The following is a 25413-nucleotide window of genomic DNA, read 5'->3' on the forward strand; positions in this document are numbered from 1 at the left end:
TGTTGTCGTTTGTACGCTAAATACCGTATCATTCACCATTACAACTAAGTTGATCAACTGCCACCTTCCAAAACAAACACTTCAAAGATAATTCTACTTTATCAAACTAAATTAAAACCAAAACCAACCCATTAAACAGTTTAAATCCCTTTCAATATACTCAACTTTGTCCCAATCAATTGTTTACCTTTTCACTTTCGTGAGCGGGAATTTAAACAAGATAAACAAAATGACGGTACGGAAAATAACTGAAAGTGCTCATCTTCATCAAATTAAACATACCCAACTAAAAAGATTGAATCATTATACTTCTAAATAATAGTAAGGGAACAAGTAGGATATTAGTTTAGGTATAGAGAAATTACAGTAAGATTTATAAATCATCGTTGTCACTGATAACCTAACACAAGACACAAACAAAGCGTACAAATAAATAAGTAAATAATTAAAAGAAAAGGACAACTTTCATCAAAAAGCATTGATTTTTAACAATTGACAAAAGGCTCGAATGCATACTCAATCTCATACTTATCACCAACACGTCCGAACTTGTATCGCATTAATTTTTGTAATCAAAATGCGTTTCTTGATTGAGCAAGAAAGGAGGCACTGCATCCAACTCACATGAAAATATCAAATCATTATATTTTGCTCTGAATATTCTACTCCGTAATACCATTAACAAAAATCTTAACGAAACGAATACAATTGAAGCAAAGAATCGAAACAAATCACTCTCCCAATCTTCTTACCACAAACAATTAATCAAAAATCAACCTATCATCAATCTCAACATCACAGTCAACAACTTTACAATTCCATTACAATGTTAAACTCTCTAAAATTCGCGATATCAACTATCGCAGGCGGGCGCAATTTTACGACAAAATGAAGTAAATTAAGCATCGTAAATCGGAATCATTTGATATTATCAAATAATAATTCTCAGCTATACAACAATTCAAAATCATAAAAACTCAGAACAAATCATCATTATTATGGATGCAAATCGAAACGGAATAATTAACAATTCAATTAAACTACAAATTCAATCGAAATTGATAATTAGGGTTTTACAGTCGTTGATAAACATACCTGATTAGAACAAAAGAAAGAAAAGGGGGAAAAGACAAGCAGGGTGGTGGTGGTGCGGCGGCGATGCAAAGCAGACGAGGAGGGGGCGGTCGGAGATCGTGGGGGAGGGGTAGGAGAAGGAGAAAAAGGAAAATAAGAAAAGGAAGTAGAAGGACAAAGGAGGTTGTTGTGGTGGTCGGAGTTTGTGGGTGAGGCAAGAGGAAGGCGGAAGTGGAGAAGAAGGAAAAAGGAGGTTGTAGAAGTTAGGGTTTAATCGATTTGGGAAATGAATGAGGAAGGAGAGTGTCAGGTTTTAAGAATGTTATATATGTGACGGATTTTCCGTCAGAATTTACGACTTTTCTTACGGAATTTCCGTCAGTAAAACACCCATTCTGACGGATATTCCGTCAAAATCCGTCACACTATATTACCGCCATTAACACTGGTCAACGCGCCAATATTATTTGACGGATTCTGACGGATAATCCGTCAGGAATATTTTCTGACGGATTATCCGTCCGTATTCCGTCAGTTTCCCGATTTATCTGACGAATTTTTATTTTCGTCAGGATTCCCGTCACTATTACGCGTTATTTTAGTAGTGACTAAGTCGACTTGTAGGTGTTGTACAATCTAATCGATTCGGCTCCGGGACCCAAACTTTCCTAGGATCTCAATCCATCACAACAATAATTGCTTGCTTATAATTTGAGAACATGTTTGTATGATCAATTCCCATGATTCCCCTATGATCCCATGACACCCTTGTGCTTTTTAATCAATTGTTTACACCCCTTTTTATTCATCTTGCTTGTTTATTTTCATTGCTACTTTAGTTAGTGACCTTCTACATCAACCCAAATTGTGACACCCCTAAGACACCACTAGTTGCAATAGAAATCTCATTTCAATACCCGTCCCTTGGGATCCGACCTTTACTTGCCTCTTTACTAATTGTAGAGTTGTTTGTGAAGCTATAAATTGTGTTTTGATTCGGACCTGAACCAACGACCACATCTTTCTATTTGTGAACACGAAACGGACCGATCAAAAATGGCGCCGTTGCCGGGGACGGTGTTTGCTTGATTTAGATTTCTTTACATTGTTATCAGTTGTGTCTTTTCTTTGCCTTGGGGAAGTAAAACTCCTCAATGTTTGTTCTAATTGTTTTCAAGTTGTTTGATATTTTGCATGTCTAGAAGATCACAAGGTGATTTGTTACCTTTTGATCGTGAAATTGAAAGAACCTTGACGAACAATAGGAGACATGCTAGGAGGAATTTGAGAGGTATTAGTGAAGTTATTCAACCAACTATTGAGTTCATCAACCCTTTCGCAATAGAAGGAGAGGAGTGTTGGAATATGTGTCCTCCGACAATAATGCGATCACGACTGTTGATCATGATGATCACATATTTAAGTCTCATTAAAATGAATACAATTGGGAAGTAATATTGTTACTGTCAACTGGTCAACATATATCGGTAATGATTGGTCGACTAGAGTTTGACATTATTTTTGTCGTGTGACGGTGGTGATCAGTTGACCCCCTAGGTCATACCTATAAGGCATCACTCTTAATTGATTATTTAATTAATCGTATAATGTTACGAGTTAATTAAATTACTTGGAAATTGACGGACGATTTTGGAAGTAAAATTTACGTATCATATTGAAATGTGATTAAATAAGGTACGGTCTGAGTGATTGAATTGTATCATTACTCGGATGAAATAATTGTTTAATGTAACAATTAAATTGAATGAATTGTTATAAATGCAATCAGTTGTAATTTATAATTGGTAAAATATTTTGGTACAAGTAATTATGATATTACTAAGTCGATTTTGTATATGACGTTTTTTTATTAATACGTTGATTTTTAATAAGTTAAAAATACATAACAAATATATGTGACATGTGACATGTAACATATAGACAATTGACAAAAATAATATGGACACCATATTATGTAAAGTGCCGAAAATAAGAGGAGGAATAGACTTAATATTGTGTTTATATTTTAATAAGAAAACATAATGATTAAAAAGTAGTCTAGCCATGCAAGCCTATGAACATTGTTAAGAGCAACAATTTCATGCATTGGCTCCCCTAATTACTCCCTTCTACCCGGTTTTACCAAGGAAAGGCAAGGGTTTTTGCCTTAAATTTTTGCTTAACACTTCACTTCTAAGTGTAGAGTATTCATTCAATTATTCAATCATCCAAAATATATAGTTTTAGAGAGAATAAAATCCTCCTCTTTATCTCTCTAAAAACCGAAATATATAAGAGTTTATAAATATTTTGGTTCCTTTTTCCTACCTTGATTAATATTATAACTAGTATTTGTAATATTAATTATATTAAGAGGAGCCTTGGGTATAAAACATAGGGAGAGATCTTACACTTAGATCTTTATTCTTCCATTGGAAAAGCTCAAGAACAAGGGAGATAGGTGATCTCTCTTGTGCCCTAATAGCCGAAATCTACAATGTAAGGACATGATTTCTCCTCTATTTATTTTATTGTTTGCATGCATAAGATCCGTTTTAATTTTATGAAAAATTAGTTTAGACATATATGAGTATGTTAATATGTATAAAGATCTACATTTCCTTCAATTGGTGTCAGAGCCACGGTTGTTTGCATGCAAATCGGTTAAAAGTTTTTCCGAGTTATATGAATAACAAATAAAACTTGTAAAATTTGTGTTATTATGAGATATCACTAAATTAATCCATGCATGTTAATATTTCTGGTCCTAAAATGTTTTAGGATATTTTGGTTAATTTTACGGATTTTTATTGTTCATATTTCTCTATAATGACATTTAAATGTGATTTTATGAGTAAAAATGTCATTTTTGTTCGAAAATTAGCTATACTTCGAATTTTAAGTTGGTTTTTGGATATGTTGTTACATATATTATTTTGAGATAACCTGTAAATTTTCATAATTTTTGGACTTGTTATGCTCGAAAAATGAATTTTTCATTATTAAATACGGATTTAAGAGAAAAATAGGTTAATATGAGTTAAATTTCGAATCTGGTCATAGAAAATTAATATGTTGGCACATGCAATTTTACAAGATGTGTGTAAAATAATTGGCTATAAAGAAGTCTTTTAGCATGATTTATGAATTTTTGAAGAAAAATAGCATAAATAGTGACATTATTAGTGAAAAATTAATAAAACATAATCTATGACTTAGGAAAAACGTCCAATGTTGCATTTTATTATATTTTTCAGATCTAAAATTGAAAAGTTAATGAAAAAATTTTTTTTCCATTTTTTTATGATTATTTTAATTAAAAATCGATAAACCGCAACATTGTTTTTCCGGAAAAATTTCGAAATTTTTAACCTAAGATTTTGAACATTATGAGTGTCATGGAATTTTTCCAGAATGTTCATGAATTTAAATTTCAAATTTCGAATTTATTTGGAATTTTTGGATTTATTTGAAGTTTAATAGCTTATTTTTGTAATTTTTGGTCCATTTATGAAAAATTTTGTATATAAAGGTTAATTATGGTCAAATTTTTAGTGAAGACTAAATTTTGAGTCCTAAGAGGTTAGGGTAATTAACTTATGCATAAATATGAGTTCATGTATTTTTGTGATTATAAAATGTTGAAATCACGCAAATCCGTAAAAACCGAGTAATATACGATATTGGCTAATTAAAAGGCGATTTAGCATAAAAATTGAGCATGTTCATACATATTATAATGCTGCATTTTTCTTTATGATTGTCATAATTTTAATTTATGTAATTTTGAATTATGTAATTTTACTTAGTATGGCCTTAGATTTTAATTGATATTTCCCGAAATGTATGAGAATATCGATTCGGTTGTAATTTTTTGTGATCTCGTATCACCGTTTTGTAATTTAATAGATTTATTTTATTTTAGTTACAAATGTATAATAGGAAATTATGTAATTTATTATGTAATTTTATTCATTCCGGAGTTCCTAAAGACGGATTTCTTCAAGAATGGCGATACATAAAGACGGTGTTACCTCGAGATGCGTGCCACAACCGAAGTTCAAGGGACCAATGGAGTTGGTTTCCGAATATGTAATAGATTAATAGTTTTTCTATTTTTTAGGAAAGGCCATACTAGGATTTATTTATCTTTATGCTTGCATTTTATTTTATGTCACATGCATCGCTAAATCGCCATAACTAAACATGCATTGTTATTTTATCGAGTTTATCGACCGTGTCAATTCGAATTATCGTAGTTCACCGCTTTAGTTCACTTAAAACGTGATAGATAATAAATTGACATGACCTCTCGCTAAAACAAACAATTGAGACATAGCCTTACCAAATAGTAGAAACCATGAAAACCTATTTCGCGAGGGAGTGCACTCGGCTACCCCGGGGTACAAACCTTGTTACGTAGGGGAAGTGGGTGATAAATGTCTAATCCACCGAATTCATGTTGATAAGGGTTTCATCGGCTACCCCGTGCCTAAGTTAATGTGGGTTTGGACAATGGACACATTTATTCGAAATTTGGATTGAACTCAACAAAAGTAATTGATAAGGGTTTCATCGGCTACCCCGTGCCCTTATTGATGTGTTTTGGGCTATAGATAAATATTAGAGTAATTTTATCGACCAAGAGTTCTAAAAGTAGAATCGATTAAAAGGTTAATCCAACGAGTTATATTGATGAGGGTTTCATCGGCTACCCCGTGCCTAAGTCGATATGAATTTGGGTCTTGGAATCATTTATTCTAGTTGGGTAGAGGTCACTAGAAAAATGCATAAAACTTGTTTAAATCATTCATTTTTACGAGTATGATTAAAACGACAATTGTTTTACTCCTTATATTTTGTTTTGTAGACCACTTCTTTTTCATAACAAATGGCAACACCAACTCCTAATGCTACACCACTCGCTACTTCATCTTGGCTCTGATCCTTTATGGATCGATGTAAACTTGAATAGAATGGGTCAAATTTCTCCGAATGGGATGCCCAACTCAAATTAGCCGCCGAAGGTGACGACAAGCTTCGTTACCTTACCGAGGCCTCTCCACCCGAACCCTCCACTAGGTCCACCGCGGCCACAAGGGAAGCCTATGAGACTTACCAAAAGGAGTCCGCCGCAATGAAAAATGTCTTAATATTTGCGATGGAGGCGGAACTCCAAAGGAGAGCCTTTAAAATGGGCAATGCTAATGAGATTTACTCCAAACTTGTGACCATGTTTTCACAAACTCCGCGGATCGTCCAATATGAGGCGGCCGCGGCATTCTTTGATCTCGACTTCAAAGAGGGCCAAAAGGTTAGCCCTCATGTGCTCAAACTCATGGAGCTTGTCGAGACCTTGAAGATTCAAAAGGTTGAAATCCCCAAAGAACTCATCGTAGATAGGATTCTACACTCCTTGTCTAAGGTTAAGGCATATGTGCAATTCCGGGTGAATTTCAACATGCAAGACAAGGATGTGTCTCTTGAGGAGTTGCACAAGTTACTTGTGCAAGCCGAGAGAGACATGGGGTTAAATATGAACCCTCCCAAGGATGTGCTTAACATAAGCACAAAGAGTAAGGGGAAGTTCAAGAAGAATGGGAGAAAGGGCAAGAAGCTAGCTTCCACATTCACCAAAGCTAAGTCTTGTGAAGCTAGCACATCCAAAGTCAAGAAGGGTCCTCTTGACAAATGCCATTATTGTAATGTCATGGGACATTGGAAAAGGAATTGTTCCAAATACCTTGGTGATATCAAAGCTGGAAAGATCACTCCAGTAGGTAAATGACTAACCTTCTTTTATGTTTCTAATTCAACTATGGTATTATGATGCAAAGTTGTGATAATGTATCTCCCTTTTATTGTAAATAGGGCCTCCACCAAGCAAAGACAAAGGAAAAGAAAAACAAGCATGATAAACCATGGAGAAGCTAAGGATAGCTCTTGTGGAGCTTTGTTTTTCATTGTCTTATTTTAAGTTATGTTTTGAATTTTTAGAACTTTAAGTTTCCGTGTTCGACATGGAAAGGTATTTTGGATAATGGTTTGTATTTTGGATGATAGTGACTTGGTTTGCAACCCAAGTCACCCGTTTTATCATTTATCCTTTATGTTCTAAAATTTCATCTTTAAATGCTTGCGTTTTGAAACATAAGATTATTCACTTAAAAGTGATCCAATAGACAATTATAATGACGGGTTTCATTATATGTCCACATGCTTAAGGCTTGTGTATGATCATTTATAAAGTGATTTTGAGTCTATGAACTCTCTTAAGGTATGTCAATCACCAAGTACACATATTGTTGGGAAATGTGTCCTCAACAATAGTGCGATCACATGATTTAAATATCATTATTAAATCTCATATAAAGAATACGTGAGGGATGATTATTTATAAAGTCGACTGACCTTCATTAATCGGTAATGATTGGCTGACTAGAGTTTGACATTACTGTCGTGTGACGGTGGTGGTCAGTTGATCCCTTAAGGTCACACCTAAAGGACAATTCCCTTAATGGATAAATTGATTAATTGTATGACGATACGAGGTAATCAATTCCTTAAAAGTGAACAATTTACTTGTGAGAGAGAAGATTAATATCTTATTATAATGGGATTACATAAGATTTATTTTAGTGATAAAAATAAATTATTACTGAAATTGCTTATTGTTTGAGAAACAATAGAGATAAGAATGAATGGTTAATTATAATTACAAGATGTTGTGAATTATAATTTTATGACCCATTTTATTTACGTGATCAAGTATCACTAGTCAATTTATTATATGTAATTTAATTAATTTATAAAATGATATTTATGGGATAAATATGCATTAAATTAATTAATAACATGTAAAATACTACATGTAACATATTGTGTGACAAATGACAAATTGACAAAATAAAATGGTAGTCCATTTTATGGTGAATGGACCGAAATTGTGAGTGTGCTAATGGGTAGTGATTATTTTATATTATGTGATAATATTCATATAAATAATTGTGCCTACCTTTATGTAGCCTTACACATCTAGGATTTTGATAAGAGAAAAAGAGAAAGGAGATTCCAATTTTTGTTTGGTTCCCCTTGCCTCTTCCCACCCGGTTTCCCAACTCTCTTTATAGAGTTTTTGGTCTCTTATCTTACTTACTCAATTCATTCAAAGTATACATGCAAGTGTCTTTGCTCTTCCTTCTCTCTAGTTTTCTCCAACAAGTTTTTGGAGATTCATAAGTTATTGTTCATCATTTCTAATATCAAAACAACATTACTAGTGTAGTAATAATAATAATATTAGAATTATTTAAGGATACTAGTATAATAATCTAGTTAATTAGTATACTAGTTTAAGGGTAAGTCTTGGGTGCAATCTAAGGAGGATTTCTATACTTGGGATCTTGGAAGATCATCCATCATTATAAGCTCAAGAACAAGTGAAGGAAGGTGACCTTACTTGTGCCCATAATTTCGAACCAATCTACAATGTAAGGAACATTGTTTTTCTCATAAATCTTTCATTTTGTTATGCATGCACTAGATCTAAAGAACAAATAATTAACAAGTTAATTAGTTCACTATTAGAGGAGTCTAATAATAGGTATATGAACCTAACAAGTGGTATCAGAGCATAGGATGTTGCATGCATAATCGGTTATTGTTTTTCCGAGTTAAAAGGTTAACATATAAAACTTAAAAATTTGTGATTTATGAGCATAAGCCACGAAATCACTTTGCATGTTATATATTCTGGTCCTAAAATGTTTTTAGGTCATTTTTATGATTCATGGAAATTTATTGCTCATTTTAAGGATTTTTGGTCATTTTATTACATTTTTATGACTAAAATGGGAATTAAAATGCTAAAAATAGTTAAATTTCGTTTCTGACCTTGAAAAATTTATATGACCTCACATGCATATTTTACAAGTTGTGTGTAAAAGGACGAGTTAATTTGATTAATTTTGCATGATTTGTGATTTTTATGAGATAAAAATGGATTAAAAGAGGTAAAATGGTTAAAATTAGTTAAATTTCGAATTAAGCCATGATCTTTTAATATGATGTCACATGCAAGATTTACAGAGAGTATGTAAATTTCTAGATTTAAATATCTTCTTTAGCATGATTTATGGATTTTTGAGTAAAAATGGCATAAATAGTGACTATTTTAGCAAAAATTAGCTAAAACATATTGCATAGCTTGAGAAAATTATTTTAAGTTGCATTAATATCCCACTAATCAGATCTAAAGTTGTAAAAATTATTGGTTTATTTTTCGTATGCTTTATGCATTTTATGAGATAAAAACGATACAAATGCAACTATATTTTCTCAAAATTAATTCGAAAATTTTAACCATGTTTTTTGACATAATGAGGGTCATGGATTTATTCCAGAATGTTCAAAAATTTAAAATTCAAATTTTGAAACTTTTATGATTTAATTTGGATTTATTTCGTATAAATTATGATTTTAAGGTCAAAAATGAGCATAAAATTAAATCAAGTTGAATTATTGTCAAAAATTTAGTGTTGACTGATTTTTGAGTCCTAAAATGTGTTAGGATAATTAACTTGAGCTTAGATGTGATTTAAGTGTTAATTAGTGATTTTAAAAGGTTATTATCACACATTTCCATGAAACCGGGTTATATGTACGACATAAGTTAAATAGGGCGATTTGGCACATGATTTTGCATGATAGGTACATATTATAATGCTGCATATTTCAATTGTTGAATGTCATTTATTTATATAATTTTGAATTATGTAATTTTATCTTAGTATGGCCTTAGTTTTAATCAATATTACCCGTAATGAAAGGGAATATTGATTCGGTTGTAATTTAATGTGATCTCGTATCACTTTTATTTTTATTTCATTAGTTTTTCATTTTACAAATGTATAATAGGAATAGCTTTGTATTTTTATTATTATTTGTAATTATGGAGCTTCTTCAAAGACGGTGCCATTCGGAAAGGTGATCCGACAAAGACGGTGTCTTGGGTGGCGTGCCAATTGAAGATTCAAGGGACCAAAGGAGTTGGTTTCCGAATATGTAATAGATTATTTGATTTTCTATTTTCAGGAAGGCCATACTAGGAATTTTATTTATTGCTTTGCATTTCTTTTAATATGTTGCATGCATAGCCAAATCGCCATAACAACACATGCATATCATATCGAGTTATCGACCGTGTCAATTATAATTATCGTAGTTCACCGCTTTAGTTCACTTAAAACGTGATAGATAATAAATTGACAAGACCTCTCACATATAATAATTGAGATAAAGCCTTACCAAATAGTAGAAACTCATGAAGTACCAATTTCGCAAGGGAGTTAATCCGGCTTCACCGTAATACAAACCTTGTTACGTTGGCGAAGTGGGGTAGTAAAATGTTATTACATCGAAATTTGGATTGAGCTCAACTGGAAGTATTGTTGACCGTAGTCGCATGTGTTCCGGGCTAAAGATGAGAATTAGAGTAATTTTTATCGACCGAGAGTTCTAAAAGTAGAATCGATTAAAAGGTTAATCCACCGAGTTATATTAATAAGGGATGAATCGGCTCACCGTGCCCAAGTTAATATGAATTTGGATCTCGGAATCATTTATGTAGTTGGGTGGAGGTCACTATATAAATGCAATACTTGTAGTTATATTAACAAGTATTATTAAAACGATAGATGATAATTAAAATTCCTTCATTTCTTATTTTGTAGTCAAAATTTGTTTTAATCAACTGCAATGGCAACTCCAAACGCGTCCGCATCCACTAGTTCCACCCCGCTTTCCAATGTGTCATGGCTCCGATCCTTCATGGATCGATGTAAGTTAGAAAAGAATGGGTCCAATTTCGCCGATTGGGATGCACAACTTCGCTTGGCCGCGCAAGGTGACGACAAGCTTCGTTACCTTACCGAGGCATCTCCCACCGAACCACCTAATACTAGGTCCGCCGCTAGGCAATCCTATGAGGATTACCAAAAGGAGTCGGCCGCAATGAAAAATGTATTGATCTTTGCTATGGAGGCCGAACTCCAACGAAGTGCTATAAAGATTAGCACCGCTCATGAGATCTACATGAAGCTTGTGAACATGTTTTCACGAGCTCCTAGGGTCATTCAATATGAGGCGGCTTCCGCATTCTTTGATCTAAACATCAAAGAGGGCCAAAAGGTGAGCCCACATGTGCTCAAGTTGATGGAGCATGTTGAGACCTTGAAAGCGCATAAGGTGGAAATTCCCGATGAACTCGTGATTGATCGAATTCTTCATTCCCTAAGCAAAGTCAAAGCATATGTTCAATTCCGGGTGAATTTTAATATGCAAGATAAGAAAGTTTCTCTTGATGAGTTGCACAAAATGCTTGTGCAAGCCGAAAGGGACATGGGGCTAAGTGTTAGCACCACCAAAGATGTGCTCAATGTTAATCAAAAGAGCAAGGGAACTTTCAAGAAAAGTGGGAAAAAGGGAAAGAAGCGAACTCCCAACAGGAACTCAGCTAAGACTTATGAAGCAAGCACCTCCAAGCCCAAGTACAGTGCCCCCTCCGGGGACAAGTGCCACTACTGTTGTGGAGTTGGGCATTGGAAGAGAAACTGTTCCAAGTATCTTGGCGACATCAAAGCTGGAAAAGTTACTCCAGTAGGTATATATGACTATCCCTATCTTTTATGTTTCAATCTCAATTAGTATGTGATACAAGTTGTGATGATTACCCTTTTTATTGTAAATAGGGCCCCCTCCTAGCAAGGACAAAGGCAAGGAGAAGCAAGTCTAGAGGATCACGAGGGAAGCTAGAGTAGCCGACCATGGTGATGGATCAATGGAAGCTTGGCTTTTTAATTTGCTTTGTCTTTAAATTTATGATGAATTTCATGTTTTTAGAACTATTTTGATTTCCTTGTGTGACTTGGAAATTGGTTTGTATCCTTTGAACACGGGTTGTATTTTGGATATTGGTGATTTGGTTTTCAACCCAAATCACTTGTTTTATTATGTTGTTTGTTCTAAAATCATCATCATTAATTACTTGCGTAGAGAAACATTAGATAAACAACTTAAATTGATCAAGTAGACAATTATGATGATGGGATCATTATATGTCCATAAGCTATGAATCAGATTCTCCTTATGTCCTTGTTACTTAAAGTAACAACTTATTTATATAAGATCAATTCTAAGAGTTGTAATGAGTTTTTGAATTCATCAAGTAGGGAATTCACGATACCATATGGACATATTATTCTAATTGGATGGTCAACCGTGAGAAACCTAGAATAGAGAGTCTATTAAACCAGATTACATGGATCAGACTGTCATATTATCAAGCTGCCATGTGAGGATGGCCTCTTGAAAGTTAATATATAGTCTTTGAAAACTCCTAATACTCCGTTAAATATATCTTTGTGACTCACAAAGCTATCTCTCAAGAAATTAGGTGTATTTCTGAGAGATAGAGTGGGAGAAGATTGTATCGTCACAAACATCTCTTATAGTAAAAATGTTACTTTGTGAAAGTAATAGAATTATAGAGTGGGAGTTGGTATTGAACTATAGTCTATGAAGATAGATTGAGAGTATAGTTCAGTGGGAGTTTATCGCACATGTCTTTATTGTTTAAAAATGTTACTTTGTGAAAGTGATAGTATTATGACCATGTTACATTTGAGCCGAACATGACCATGTTACATTTGAGCCGAAGCATTACAATCCGAAAATTGTTGCTCATGAGTAGATTTACTTTAAAGTGAGGGTCTCTTTAAAGGGAAATAGAGCTTTAGAGTACACAAATGCATAAGATTTACATAAAGATGTTGATCAAGATAAATTGTGTTAGGGATTGCCACATTTCATTAAATGAAGAATGGCAAATAAAATTTCGCTTTTCTAAAATGGGAATTTAGAGAAGGAAGTGTTTTAAAAACACAAAACCTTAGATGAAGATCTAAGAATCCTAACATATTATGCGTAGCTTTCTTCAATGATCATTAGAATGATCTTAAGCAAGCATTAAAGGATTATACTTTTCGTTCATGTGATTATAGTGAATTGTTTCATTCACATGATTGAAGAATCATGATCTACATGAAGTTAAGTGGGAGCTAGAATTGTTTCTCCATGTCATATATGTTGATAACATATTACTTATTGAGAATAATATACCAATGATCTCTTCTGGTAAGAGTAATTGGGAGACATGGAAAGGGATGCAAAGTATTCTAGATTTTGAATCTATGTGAGAGAAAATTGGCATAGAGTTGAGAGTCTTATGAAGATAAGATCTTTCGTATCTGTTGTAACATCAACAAGGTTGAATGGCTTATTCATGATGATGAAAGTGGAATCACTATGATGGAATCATAGTCGTTCACTGAACCCATTAAATTGTTGATTACATGAAATCGATTACTAATGTTTCCGCCATTAGAACGATTATGTATGCCAACAGACGCACGTGCTGTGATGTACCATATTCTAGGTGCATGATAAGTCAATAATAAGTTAATTCATATGATGGGCCTGTGAAAGCCTTAAAGTACAATTGATGACTTGTACACATGTTTGGATGATAAACTAAGTTAAGGTGTTGAAGTGTTGCACAAACTTTAGTTTCCAAACCAAAAGGGATTTGTTGAAATCCTAGGATGAATTGTTGACAAAGGAGTAAGAGACTAAGAAAGGTGTTTTAGTTTCGCGCATTGCAAAAATCTACAAAAGGAATCCAAGTTGTGATAAAATAGTCAACGTAGGGATTAAGGGTGAATCCCTCTACAAGTGACTTTATCACAAGTTATGCGATAATAGTGGGAGCGTCTTTCAAGTTAAAGAGCTGAGGTCTAGTATGAAGTCTAGACATATACTTAGCGAAATTCATGTCATTAGAGATGACATTGAATGGAAGGAAATAGAAATTAATAAAGTTGGAATATATGGATATCGGGTATATCCACTTGCCAAGCTTGTATTGAATTTCAACTAGTGTTAATAATACACTAGAGATTATAGAATATGAAGTAGTAATAGTGTATTGACTATTCATATGTGATAATCACATTTATCGTTTGAGTTTTTAATTAAACTCACCCGGTACCTTGTCGTGTCCGAATGGGTTGTAGAGACAAATTGAACCCCATTAAAGTGAACTGGATTGACATGGTATTCGCCCCTAGTTATTTATATGAGGTGACGTCTCGAAGTGACTAGAGTGTGATGCGATTGATGGCAAGTTCAAGTGCCATAGAGTCATATGGGATGACTAGTCGATCACATAGACAGAATGTATGGGACAATCTGTCGGGCAGTGACCGCTTATAGAGTTCTGGTAATTCATAAAGCCTGGTCGTGGCAAGAGCTACTATAGTATTCTTATGAGTCAATTCTTTTGACTAGAGACTATTCGCCCAAGTTGGCACAACTTCTGATTAGCTTTGATTTATACTCTACGATTTCTTAAACGAGGTCAAACTGGGTATATTTTGGGTTATGATGGGTGTGGTGAACGAAGGAATAGGGCGATAGGAATTGTCCACCCCTTGTCGGGTTGTTTGAAATCTCAAGGCCACTCGAGGAGTAGTTAATTGGAAATGCGTGGCCACGCTCGGAAGGTATCTATGATAGATAATTCCGGTCAGACGGTTAATCTCGGATCGAGAAAACCACTCAAGATATGATCAAATGTAAGTACGACTTCAAGACACCTTGCATTGAGTGGGAGATTGTAATAGGACAAGAGAATTGGTTACGCACACTTGTCGAGGACAAGTGGGAGATTGTTGGGAAATGTGTCCTCAACAATAGTGCGATCACATGATTTAAATATCATTATTAAATCTCATATAAAGAATACGTGAGGGATGATTATTTATAAAGTCGATCGACCGTCATTAATCGGTAATGATTGGTGACTAGAGTTTGACATTCTTGTCGTGTGACGGTGGTGGTCAGTTGATCCCTTAAGGTCACACCTAAAGGACAATTCCCTTAATGGATAAATTGATTAATTGTATGACGATACGAGGTAATCAATTCCTTAAAAGTGAACAATTTACTTGTGAGAGAGAAGATTAATATCTTATTATAATGGGATTACATAAGATTTATTTTAGTGATAAAAATAAATTATTCTTTGAAATTGCTTATTGTTTGAGAAACAATAGAGATAAGAATGAATGGTTAATTATAATTACAAGATGTTGTGAATTATAATTTTATGACCCATTTTATTTATGTGATCAAGTATCACTAGTCAATTTATTATATGTAATTTAATTAATTTATAAAATGATATTTATGGGATAAATATGCATTAAATTAATTAATAACATGTAAAATACTACATGTAACATATTGTGTGACAAATGACAAATTGACAAAATAAAATGGTAGTCCATTTTATGGTGAATGGACCGAAATGGTGAGTGTGCTAATGGGTAGTGATTATTTTATATTATGTGATAATATTCATATAAATAATTGTGCCTACCTTTATGTAGCCTTACACATCTAGGATTTTGATAAGAGAAAAAGAGAAAGGAGATTCCAATTTTTGTTTGGTTCCCCTTGCCTCTTCCCACCCGGTTTCCCAACTCTCTTTATAGAGTTTTTGGTCTCTTATCTTACTTACTCAATTCATTCAAAGTATACATGCAAGTGTCTTTGCTCTTCCTTCTCTCTAGTTTTCTCCAACAAGTTTTTGGAGATTCATAAGTTATTGTTCATCATTTCTAATATCAAAACAACATTACTAGTGTAGTAATAATAATAATATTAGAATTATTTAAGGATACTAGTATAATAATCTAGTTAATTAGTATACTAGTTTAAGGGTAAGTCTTGGGTGCAATCTAAGGAGGATTTCTATACTTGGGATCTTGGAAGATCATCCATCATTATAAGCTCAAGAACAAGTGAAGGAAGGTGACCTTACTTGTGCCCATAATTTCGAACCAATCTACAATGTAAGGAACATTGTTTTTCTCATAAATCTTTCATTTTGTTATGCATGCACTAGATCTAAAGAACAAATAATTAACAAGTTAATTAGTTCACTATTAGAGGAGTCTAATAATAGGTATATGAACCTAACACATATGAATTAAATAACAATTAGTCTACCTATGAGGTAGTTCTCCTTATAATTCAACATCATTAATTTGTGTCTCATATGCTATCTTTGAATGATTAGTGTATTTATTCTAAAGATAGAGTGGGAGAAAAATGAGGAACACAACACACAAGACAAGATTAAAATTGTGTACTTGTGTAAATGAAGATCTACGCAAGAGAGAATGATTTGAATGAAGGTATATCTAATTACATAGTATACCGAATAGATGAGATCTATGATCTCAAGTTAATTCTATATAACTAAAGAGACCAAATGTAGTAATCATAAGAGTATATTCTCAAGATAACTACACGAGGAGACCAAAAGAAATTTTGGATGAAAATGACTAATGTAAAGTCTTAACAAGTTTTGACTAAGTTCTATATGATGAATTTTGACCAAATAGTTTCAATCATGAGTTTTACTTAAGAGCCTAAATGAATCAAAGTACCATACTAGTTATAATCAAGATTAAGTTGCAAAGATTTGATATACCGATATCCTCAATTGCTAAAAGTTAAACCATACAAATGTCATTGCTTAACCTCCCTATGAAATGGTTAAATTTCCTTCCAAAAGGGTATTTGTGAAGGACGTATTCTAGATATTGTTTATATTTGAATAATGACATTGTTACACATCATTATGACATGAGTGTGTTGGAGATTCAAAACCTCTTTCCGTAAGGTTAAGAAGAGACCACTTCAAAATAGGTATTTTGAAAAGATATGATGGGAACATATATGGTTTTATCCTAATAACTTGGCAGTGCAATTTATATTTCAATTCTTGACATATTCCGATTGAGAAGTCAATTTCGAAATATGTAGAATTAAGTGGGAGTTAGGAAATTCTCATGTGAAGACATGCAATTTAGTGGGAGTTATCATCTTTTGAATTTTACGACTCATAACTCATTAAAGAATGACGAGCTAATGCCTTCTTTCATAAAGAAGCCTTTGAGTTTTCAATTCTGGATGAAAATGGACAATGATGAATCCAATTGCATCAGGGATGTTGGATTAGTATTAAGAGATACACATCACATCAACATACACATAGGTTATTCATATGAATGAAAATGGGATTACCATTAGCTTGATCATGGTAGTTCATTGAACACGAGAACGGTTGATCTCATGATTATTAGTAACTAATGTTTCCGCCATTAGAATAATCATGTACATGTCCAATTTTGAATCATATGCATAAGAGCATGATGATTGGTTGGTGAGCCATAATAGAAACGTCATGAATTCTCGAGTAGAATCCGATGAGCGATTTCGGTGTTTGACGGAATACTCGATTATGTGACAATAGGTTGCACATATATATGAAATCCGAACACATGTAAGGATTTATGAGAATCCTAAAACTTTCGAGCTAGAAAGAGAAACAAGAAGTTGTGGGAAGACACTTAGTTGAACAAGAAGTTGCTTGAAACTAATTTTTCCCAATAAGCTAGGACTTGTTAAAAGTGCTAGGCTAATAACCTTGTCAATTGTTGTAAGATTCTACAAAACATATACCTAGTGCATTGTGTGTGGATGGAATACTTGATCGGTACAAGATTATATCATTCATCACAAATTCGTTCGTTATGTGATAGTCGATAAGAAAGTTCTTTCAAGTTAAAGATCCAGAACCAAGGTCGAGAACCTTGATGTGTACTTGGTAAGATTCATGCTATGAGTGAGAACATGAATGTGAAGGAAAATGCAAGTGTAAGAAGTTTGAACACGTGGACACATGGGATGTTAAACTTCTATTGCAATCAATAAGTGTTTACACTTATGATAAACATCACAAGGTTGTAATATGATATTGACTACCCGGGTGTGATGTCGACACTTGTCGTTTGAGTTATTATTAACTCACCTTGAACATTGTTATATCCAAACGGGTTGTAGAGACAATTGAACCCCGTTAAAGTGAACATGGATTAACATTGTTTTTGCCCATAGTTACTTATATGAGGTGACGTCTCGAAGTGACTAGAGTGTGAGGCGATTGATGACAAGTTCAAGTGCCATACAGTCATGTGAGATGACTAGTCGATCACATAGACAGACTGTTAGGAACATTTTGTCGGGCCTAATGACCGCTTATAGAGTTCTGGCAAATTTATATAGCCTGGTCGTGGCGAGAGCTACTATAGTATTCAAATGAGTCGATTCTTTTGACTAAAGACTATTCGCCTAAGATGGCACAGTTTCAGATTAACTTTGATTTGTGTTACTACGACCTTCGTAAATGGGGTCAAATGGGCATATTTTGGGTTATGATGGTGTGGCTAGTCGAAGGGAATGAGTGCGATAGGAATTGTCCACCCCTAGTCGGGTTATAGCAATATCTCGGGGCCACTCGAGGAGTAATGAATCGGAAATGCGTGGCCACGCTCGGATGGCATCCAGTGGATAAATCCGGTCAATCAGTTATTCTCCAGATCGAGGAAACCACTCTTGATATGATCACTTGCAAGTACGACCTGAAAGACACCTTGCATTGAGTGGGAGATAGTAATAGGACAAGAGAATTGGTGACGCACACTTGTCGAGGACAAGTGGGAGATTGTTGGAATATGTGTCCTCCGACAATAATGCGATCACGACTGTTGATCATGATGATCACATGTTTAAGTCTCATTAAAATGAATACAATTGGGAAGTAATATTGTTACTGTCAACTGGTCAACATATATCGGTAATGATTGGCTGACTAGAGTTTGACATTACTGTCGTGTGACGGTGGTGATCAGTTGACCCCCTAGGTCATACCTATAGGGCATCACTCTTAATTGATTATTTAATTAATCGTATAATGTTACGAGTTAATTAAATTACTTGGAAATTGACGGACGATTTTGGAAGTAAAATTTACGTATCATATTGAAATGTGATTAAATAAGGTACGGTCTGAGTGATTGAATTGTATCATTACTCGGATGAAATAATTGTTTAATGTAACAATTAAATTGAATGAATTGTTATAAATGCAATCAGTTGTAATTTATAATTGGTAAAATATTTTGGTACAAGTAATTATGATATTACTAAGTCGATTTTGTATATGACGTTTTTTTATTAATACGTTGATTTTTAATAAGTTAAAAATACATAACAAATATATGTGACATGTGACATGTAACATATAGACAATTGACAAAAATAATATGGACACCATATTATGTAAAGTGCCGAAAATAAGAGGAGGAATAGACTTAATATTGTGTTTATATTTTAATAAGAAAACATAATGATTAAAAAGTAGTCTAGCCATGCAAGCCTATGAACATTGTTAAGAGCAACAATTTCATGCATTGGCTCCCCTAATTACTCCCTCCTACCCGGTTTTACCAAGGAAAGGCAAGGGTTTTTGCCTTAGATTTTTGCTTAACACTTCACTTCTAAGTGTAGAGTATTCATTCAATTATTCAATCATCCAAAATATATAGTTTTAGAGAGAATAAAATCCTCCTCTTTATCTCTCTAAAAACCGAAATATATAAGAGTTTATAAATATTTTGGTTCCTTTTTCCTACCTTGATTAATATTATAACTAGTATTTGTAATATTAATTATATTAAGAGGAGCCTTGGGTATAAAACATAGGGAGAGATCTTACACTTAGATCTTTATTCTTCCATTGGAAAAGCTCAAGAACAAGGGAGATAGGTGATCTCTCTTGTGCCCTAATAGCCGAAATCTACAATGTAAGGACATGATTTCTCCTCTATTTATTTTATTGTTTGCATGCATAAGATCCGTTTTAATTTTATGACAAATTAGTTTAGACATATATGAGTATGTTAATATGTATAAAGATCTACATTTCCTTCAAGGAGAACCCATTACACAATACCCCACAAAATCAACCTACAATGCCTAAATTCTCGTCACACTCCGTACCTACCGAGGAGAACCTACCCAATGGTACTCCTACACCACAACATCTAACCGGAAATTTTATTGCCAAATCCGCCTTTATCCAATTAGTCGAAAGGAGCCAATTTGGGGGGATGCCTAGTGAAGACCCTCATTCTCATATGGAAACCTTTTGCGACTATTGTGATGCGATTTCTCAAACCGGTGTGACTCAAGACCAAATTCGATGGGTCTTATTTCCTTTTTCTCTAATCGGCACCGCGAAGCAATGGTTGAAGGGCCTTGATAAGGCCACTCTCGGAATTGATTCTTGGAAGAAGTTGGCTCTAGCTTTCTACAAAAAATTCTACCCACCGGAAAAGACTAACATGCTAAGAGCTCAAATTACGGGTTTTAAGCAAAGGGATGAAGAATCTTTGTATGAAGCTTGGGAGCGGTTCAAGGGAATTTGTCGCTCATGTCCTCACCATGGACTTAGCGAATGGTTCTTGGTACAACAATTTTGGAATGGTTTATATGAAGATTCAAGGAACATTCTCAACATGGGATCAAATGGAATGTTCACCGAAGTTGATGACAATCAAACATGGAACAAGATTGAGGAAATGGCGGTCCATAACTCACAATATAGTAGACCTCGCAAGGCTACTAGAGGAGGAAAGCATGAAGTGGACTCCGTTACTCAATTGGGTGCTCAACTTAGTGCTCACATTGACCCAATCAATTTGAAGTTTGAAAAAGCTATGGCTAGACTTGAAGAAGTCTCAAAATCACCAAAGCATCATGTTAATGCCATGACGGCATCTTCATCAATCCCAAGTGGGATATGTGAGAATTGTGGAACTTTGGGACATGACCAAAGTGAATGTAGGGGAACAAATGAACAAGTGAATGCTTTCCAAGCATACAAGAGTGGTACCCCTTATTCCAACTATTACAATGAAAACACCAAATTCCATCCAAATCTCTCATACAAAAGCCAAAATGTTCAAAACCCTCAAACAACATACACCTCACCTCCCATGAGAAACCAAAATCAAAGACCCTTTTACAATCAAAACCAAGGTTACCAAAATCAAAATCCATATAATCACCAAAATGACCAAGGTTTTGATGTCCAAAAAGCGGTCCTCCAAATGCAAAAGAATCAACAAGAATTTTTCACTCAAATGCAAAAAGATAGCCAAGCAAAGGAAACAACCATCAACAACATCCTAGCTCACACCAAGATGTTGGAAACCCAATTGACTCAACTAGCATCTTCAAGCTCACAAAGACAAAAGGGGCAATTACCACCTCAAAGTAATCCCCCAAGACATGAAACGGTTAGTGCCATTCACTTGAGAAGTGGTACAAGGTATGAAGCACCGAAGAAGCAAGTTGAGGATGAAGTTGTGGAAGCTAGTGATAAGGAAGAAATTGTGCAAAACTCCAAAGATGGAGAATCATCAAAGGAAGAAAGTTCAAAGAAAAATGAAGACAAGGTCAAGGAGAAGGAGCCCATTGTGATTAGACTTCCTTTTACAAGTCGTCAAGCCAAGCCCAAATTTGATGACCAACTTGGAAAGTTCATGGAAATTGTCAAGAATTTGGAAGTCTCGATTCCTTTCACGGAATTAATCAATCACGTGCCGGCCTATGCGAAATACATGAAAGATATCCTCACAAAGAAGAAGTCGATCCGGAAACTTGAGACTATCGCCTTCACTAAGGTGAGTAGTGCAATACTTCAAGGGAGTTCACCTCCAAAACTAAAGGATCCGGGAAGCCTCTCAATACCGTGTACCATTGGCGACACAACGATCAACAAAGCCTTATGGGATCTAGGGGCTAGTGTGAGTGTCATGCCATACTCGGTGAGTAAAAGGTTGGGTATGGGAGAGCTTAAATGCACCAACATCACACTCCAAATGGCCGATAGATCGATGAAGACACCATTAGGGATATGGGAAGATGTCCCCGTGCGAATTGGGAAGTTTTTCATCCCGGTGGACTTTGTCATTGTCGATATGGAGGAAGATTCCAACATTCCGATCATTCTAGGAAGACCTTTCCTACACACCGTGGGTGCGGTGATTGATGTGAAACATGGTGAGCTCACTCTAGAAGTGGGAGATGAAAGCATAACCTTTAATCTTGACAAGACTATGAGAGCTCCTCGTTTGCATGAACCGTCTTTTATGATTGATCATTATAGCCGAAAGGATGAGAGGAAGAAATCGGAACTCCAATGGAAGAAGAAAATTGAAGATGCTCCTTTCAAAGAGCAAGTGAATTGTGACAAGGAGAGCTTGCAAAGCTCATCAAAATCAATCAAAGAAGAAGAGGATGGCCTCATTGGCCAAGAAAAGAAATTGGGAGAGTTGTCCCCATCAAATCAAGAAATTTTTAATGATCAACTTAATGAAGTTTGTGGTCTTTGGGACGACGAATTTGAAGGGATTTTTAATCCCTACATTGGTAATGCCATCGATCAAGATCGACAACAAGGGCAAAGGTCTATTGAAGAGCTTTACAACGATAATGAACAAGCTTTTGATTATTTTTTCAAGGTGTTGAGCAACATCAACAACACCTTGAACATGCCCCCTTGACATCTCATCAAGAATGAGAGTTTGGTGGAGTCCTCCCTAAACCACCATTTGTAAATATTTCTAACTCCCTAACTCGCATTTCAATTCTTGTATTACATTTTCGTCATCTTTGGATTTATTTTATTTACTTTGATCAAGATAATTGTCATGTTTGAGAGAAGTGAGGGAGGGACTAACAATTTCAATTGATGTGTAGTGCTTTACCTTAGTGTGGGGATGACAATTGCCTAGGCTATCCATGCCTAGTAGTGCCCCCACAATGAAGAACACGAGACATGAAGAAGAATAGAAGAATGGTAAGGGAAATGCATTGTACACGCATGGAACTGAATCCGGGTACAAAGGGGAAGAATCCGAGCGGATTCAGGAGAATCCGCCCGTTTTCATGCAATCCGAGCGTACTGGGCAGAAGACGCACGTCCCTATGAGATGCAATTTTGAAAAATTTTTGACTGTAAGAGAATCCGGGCGTCCTGAACAGCAATCCGCCCGTCTCTGAAAATCCGTCCGTCTTGGAAAGAAGACGCCCGTCTTCTCTGCTGAGGAAAACAAGAAAATTCCTGGACTGAAATCCGTCCGTCTTCTGAAGAATCCGCCCGTCCCGTATCAGCGAATCCGAGTGTCTTCTCTTGAATACGCCCGTCTTTAGGCGAGTTTTATCAAACCCAGAAAGTGCAGAATCCGCCCGTATTGGGCAGAAACCGCACGGATTGCCCCTGCAGTTCGAAAATTTTGGTCTTTATAAAACCCCTCCCACCTTCATTCATTCATTCATTCATTCATAACACTACTTCCAAACATCAAAACCCTCATCCTCTCCATCACAAAAACAAAATTCCTCAACTACATTCACCAAAATCAAATCAAACCACCCTTCTAACAACAAATTAATCACTCCTTTTCCAATAACAAACAAAACCAAGCACAAATCTTCAACCTTTGAGTCAATTTTTGAATTCATAAAGGCAAAGCCTTTCACCTTTAAATCGATTTAGGTACACTACAAATTGAAGATTTTGCATTCTTTTCTTGGTTAATTCATCAATGGCAAGGACTAAGGGAGCAACAAAGGCAACAAAGGCACCAAAGACACTTTCACAAAGGCAAAAGGCTCCTCAAGCAAAGAAAGCATTGGCTATGGTGGTAGCAACCCCAAACTTGAAAGTACAACAACAACAACAACCTTCTATGGGAGCAACAACATCTACTACTCCGGAAATCGATCAACTCTTGCATTATCCGGAGGTAACTTTTATTTCCAAAACCCATAGAGATACTTTTGCCAAGTTTGCTAGGAAATCACTTCAATCCACCAAATTTATTTGTGAAGACACCTTGGATAAGTTGGGTGTCCTTGAGCAAACTAGAGCCTTTTCCAAAGCAATGGGGTTGAAGAAATTGTTTGAAACAAAGGAATTGACATACCCCTCCCTTACCTTGGAGTTTTTGAGTTCTTTGAAAGTCACCAAAGTTGAGAGTAGGGAGAATCTCGAGTTTCGTCTAGCAAATGTTAGTAGACGCATTTCCTTTAAGGAATTGGGTGAAATTTTGGGTCTTAGTGATGAACCGAGTTATTTTAAGAATTATGGAAAGTATGACCCCGACCCTCTTTGGGAGGCAATTTCCGGAAGGAAATTTGAGGACTTTCATGCGAGTCGTGCTCTTTTAGTCCATCATCCGGGCATAAGAGTATGGCACAAGGTCATAGGAAACAACATTATTGCAAGGAAAGATACCAACCATTTCATCAAACTTGATTTTATTCTTCTTGAATCGGCTTTGAACATTGGAAGAGTACACACCAAGCCTTTCAACTCTTTGAGGCTTTTGGTAGATAGATGGCTCAACATTGATTGTGGGAAGAAGGGCACTACTGTTATTGTCAATGGCGGCTTAGTCACTATCCTAGCCAAATACTTTGATCCTAACTTCAACAAGGATAGCAAGTATGAAGCAAAGGAGGGTGGTCATCTTGTTGATATGCATACTATGATAAACAAGTACAAGTGGGTTGCCCATAACCCTCTTGACACCAAGTATGGATGGCTCACTAGTGAAGCTAAATCTTTTACTTTGCCTTCAAAGATTTGTCGTCTACGTCCACATAGGACCAATTATCTACTTCCCCTTTCTAAAGAGGCCGAGTATATTATCCAACAACAAAAGGGTGAACTTGAAATGCCCTCCTCTTCCATTGTCATACCACCTTACCCTTTTGAGTACGAAGAGTTCAAGCCCGAGGGGGTTGAAGCAAGAAATGATTATGTGACTCTTCTCATGCAAGCAATGCATAAGCAAGCCTTTGAGGATCGGAAAAACGCTTACTTGGCTCAATATCCACCCCTCCTACACTTAGCTAGGCAAGGACTACTTGATCCATCATGTCCTTTGCCTAGTTGGGCGGATAGAGAAGTCCTATTTCCGGGTGCATCTAGGGTCGTTTCGGGTGACAATGAGGTTGTTGGTAATGAAGAAGTTGATGATAACATTGGTGAAGAAGCAAGTGAAGAAGGAGGAGAGTATGGTGAGCAAGATGGTGAACAAGATGAAGAAGAAAGTGAAGAAGCAAATGAAGAGGGAAGTGGCAATGAGACCACCTCTAATGAGGAAAGTGGTGATGATGATGATATGATGGAAGATTAGCAAGCCTTGGAGACTCCTACCCTCTCATGGTTTGTCTATTTCTCTCTTTGTTTTAAATATTTTTCTTGATCATTGATGGAGTAGTCCTAGCACCATA

At 35.3% G+C, this 25413-nt stretch overlaps 1 protein-coding gene and 1 non-coding gene across 2 annotated transcripts; one reads left to right on the forward strand and one right to left on the reverse strand.

Annotated features, from left to right (window-relative positions):
- Positions 1-8461: 8461 nt before the first annotated feature.
- On the forward strand, positions 8462-12082 carry LOC141639568 (uncharacterized). The gene is made up of 3 exons (XM_074448657.1): positions 8462-8564; positions 10806-11734; positions 11823-12082. Exons 2-3 carry the CDS (start codon positions 10831-10833, stop codon positions 11864-11866), a joined length of 948 nt encoding a protein of 315 aa, XP_074304758.1. The 5' UTR covers positions 8462-8564; positions 10806-10830; the 3' UTR covers positions 11867-12082.
- Positions 12083-20447: 8365 nt separating this feature from the next.
- LOC141639569 (small nucleolar RNA R71) lies at positions 20448-20554 on the reverse strand. Its single transcript, XR_012542578.1, has one exon. It is a non-coding gene; the product is annotated as a small nucleolar RNA R71 (small nucleolar RNA).
- Positions 20555-25413: the final 4859 nt, after the last annotated feature.

Source organism: Silene latifolia, unplaced genomic scaffold (genome assembly GCF_048544455.1).
Source record: "Silene latifolia isolate original U9 population unplaced genomic scaffold, ASM4854445v1 scaffold_447, whole genome shotgun sequence".
Taxonomy (NCBI): domain Eukaryota; kingdom Viridiplantae; phylum Streptophyta; class Magnoliopsida; order Caryophyllales; family Caryophyllaceae; genus Silene; species Silene latifolia.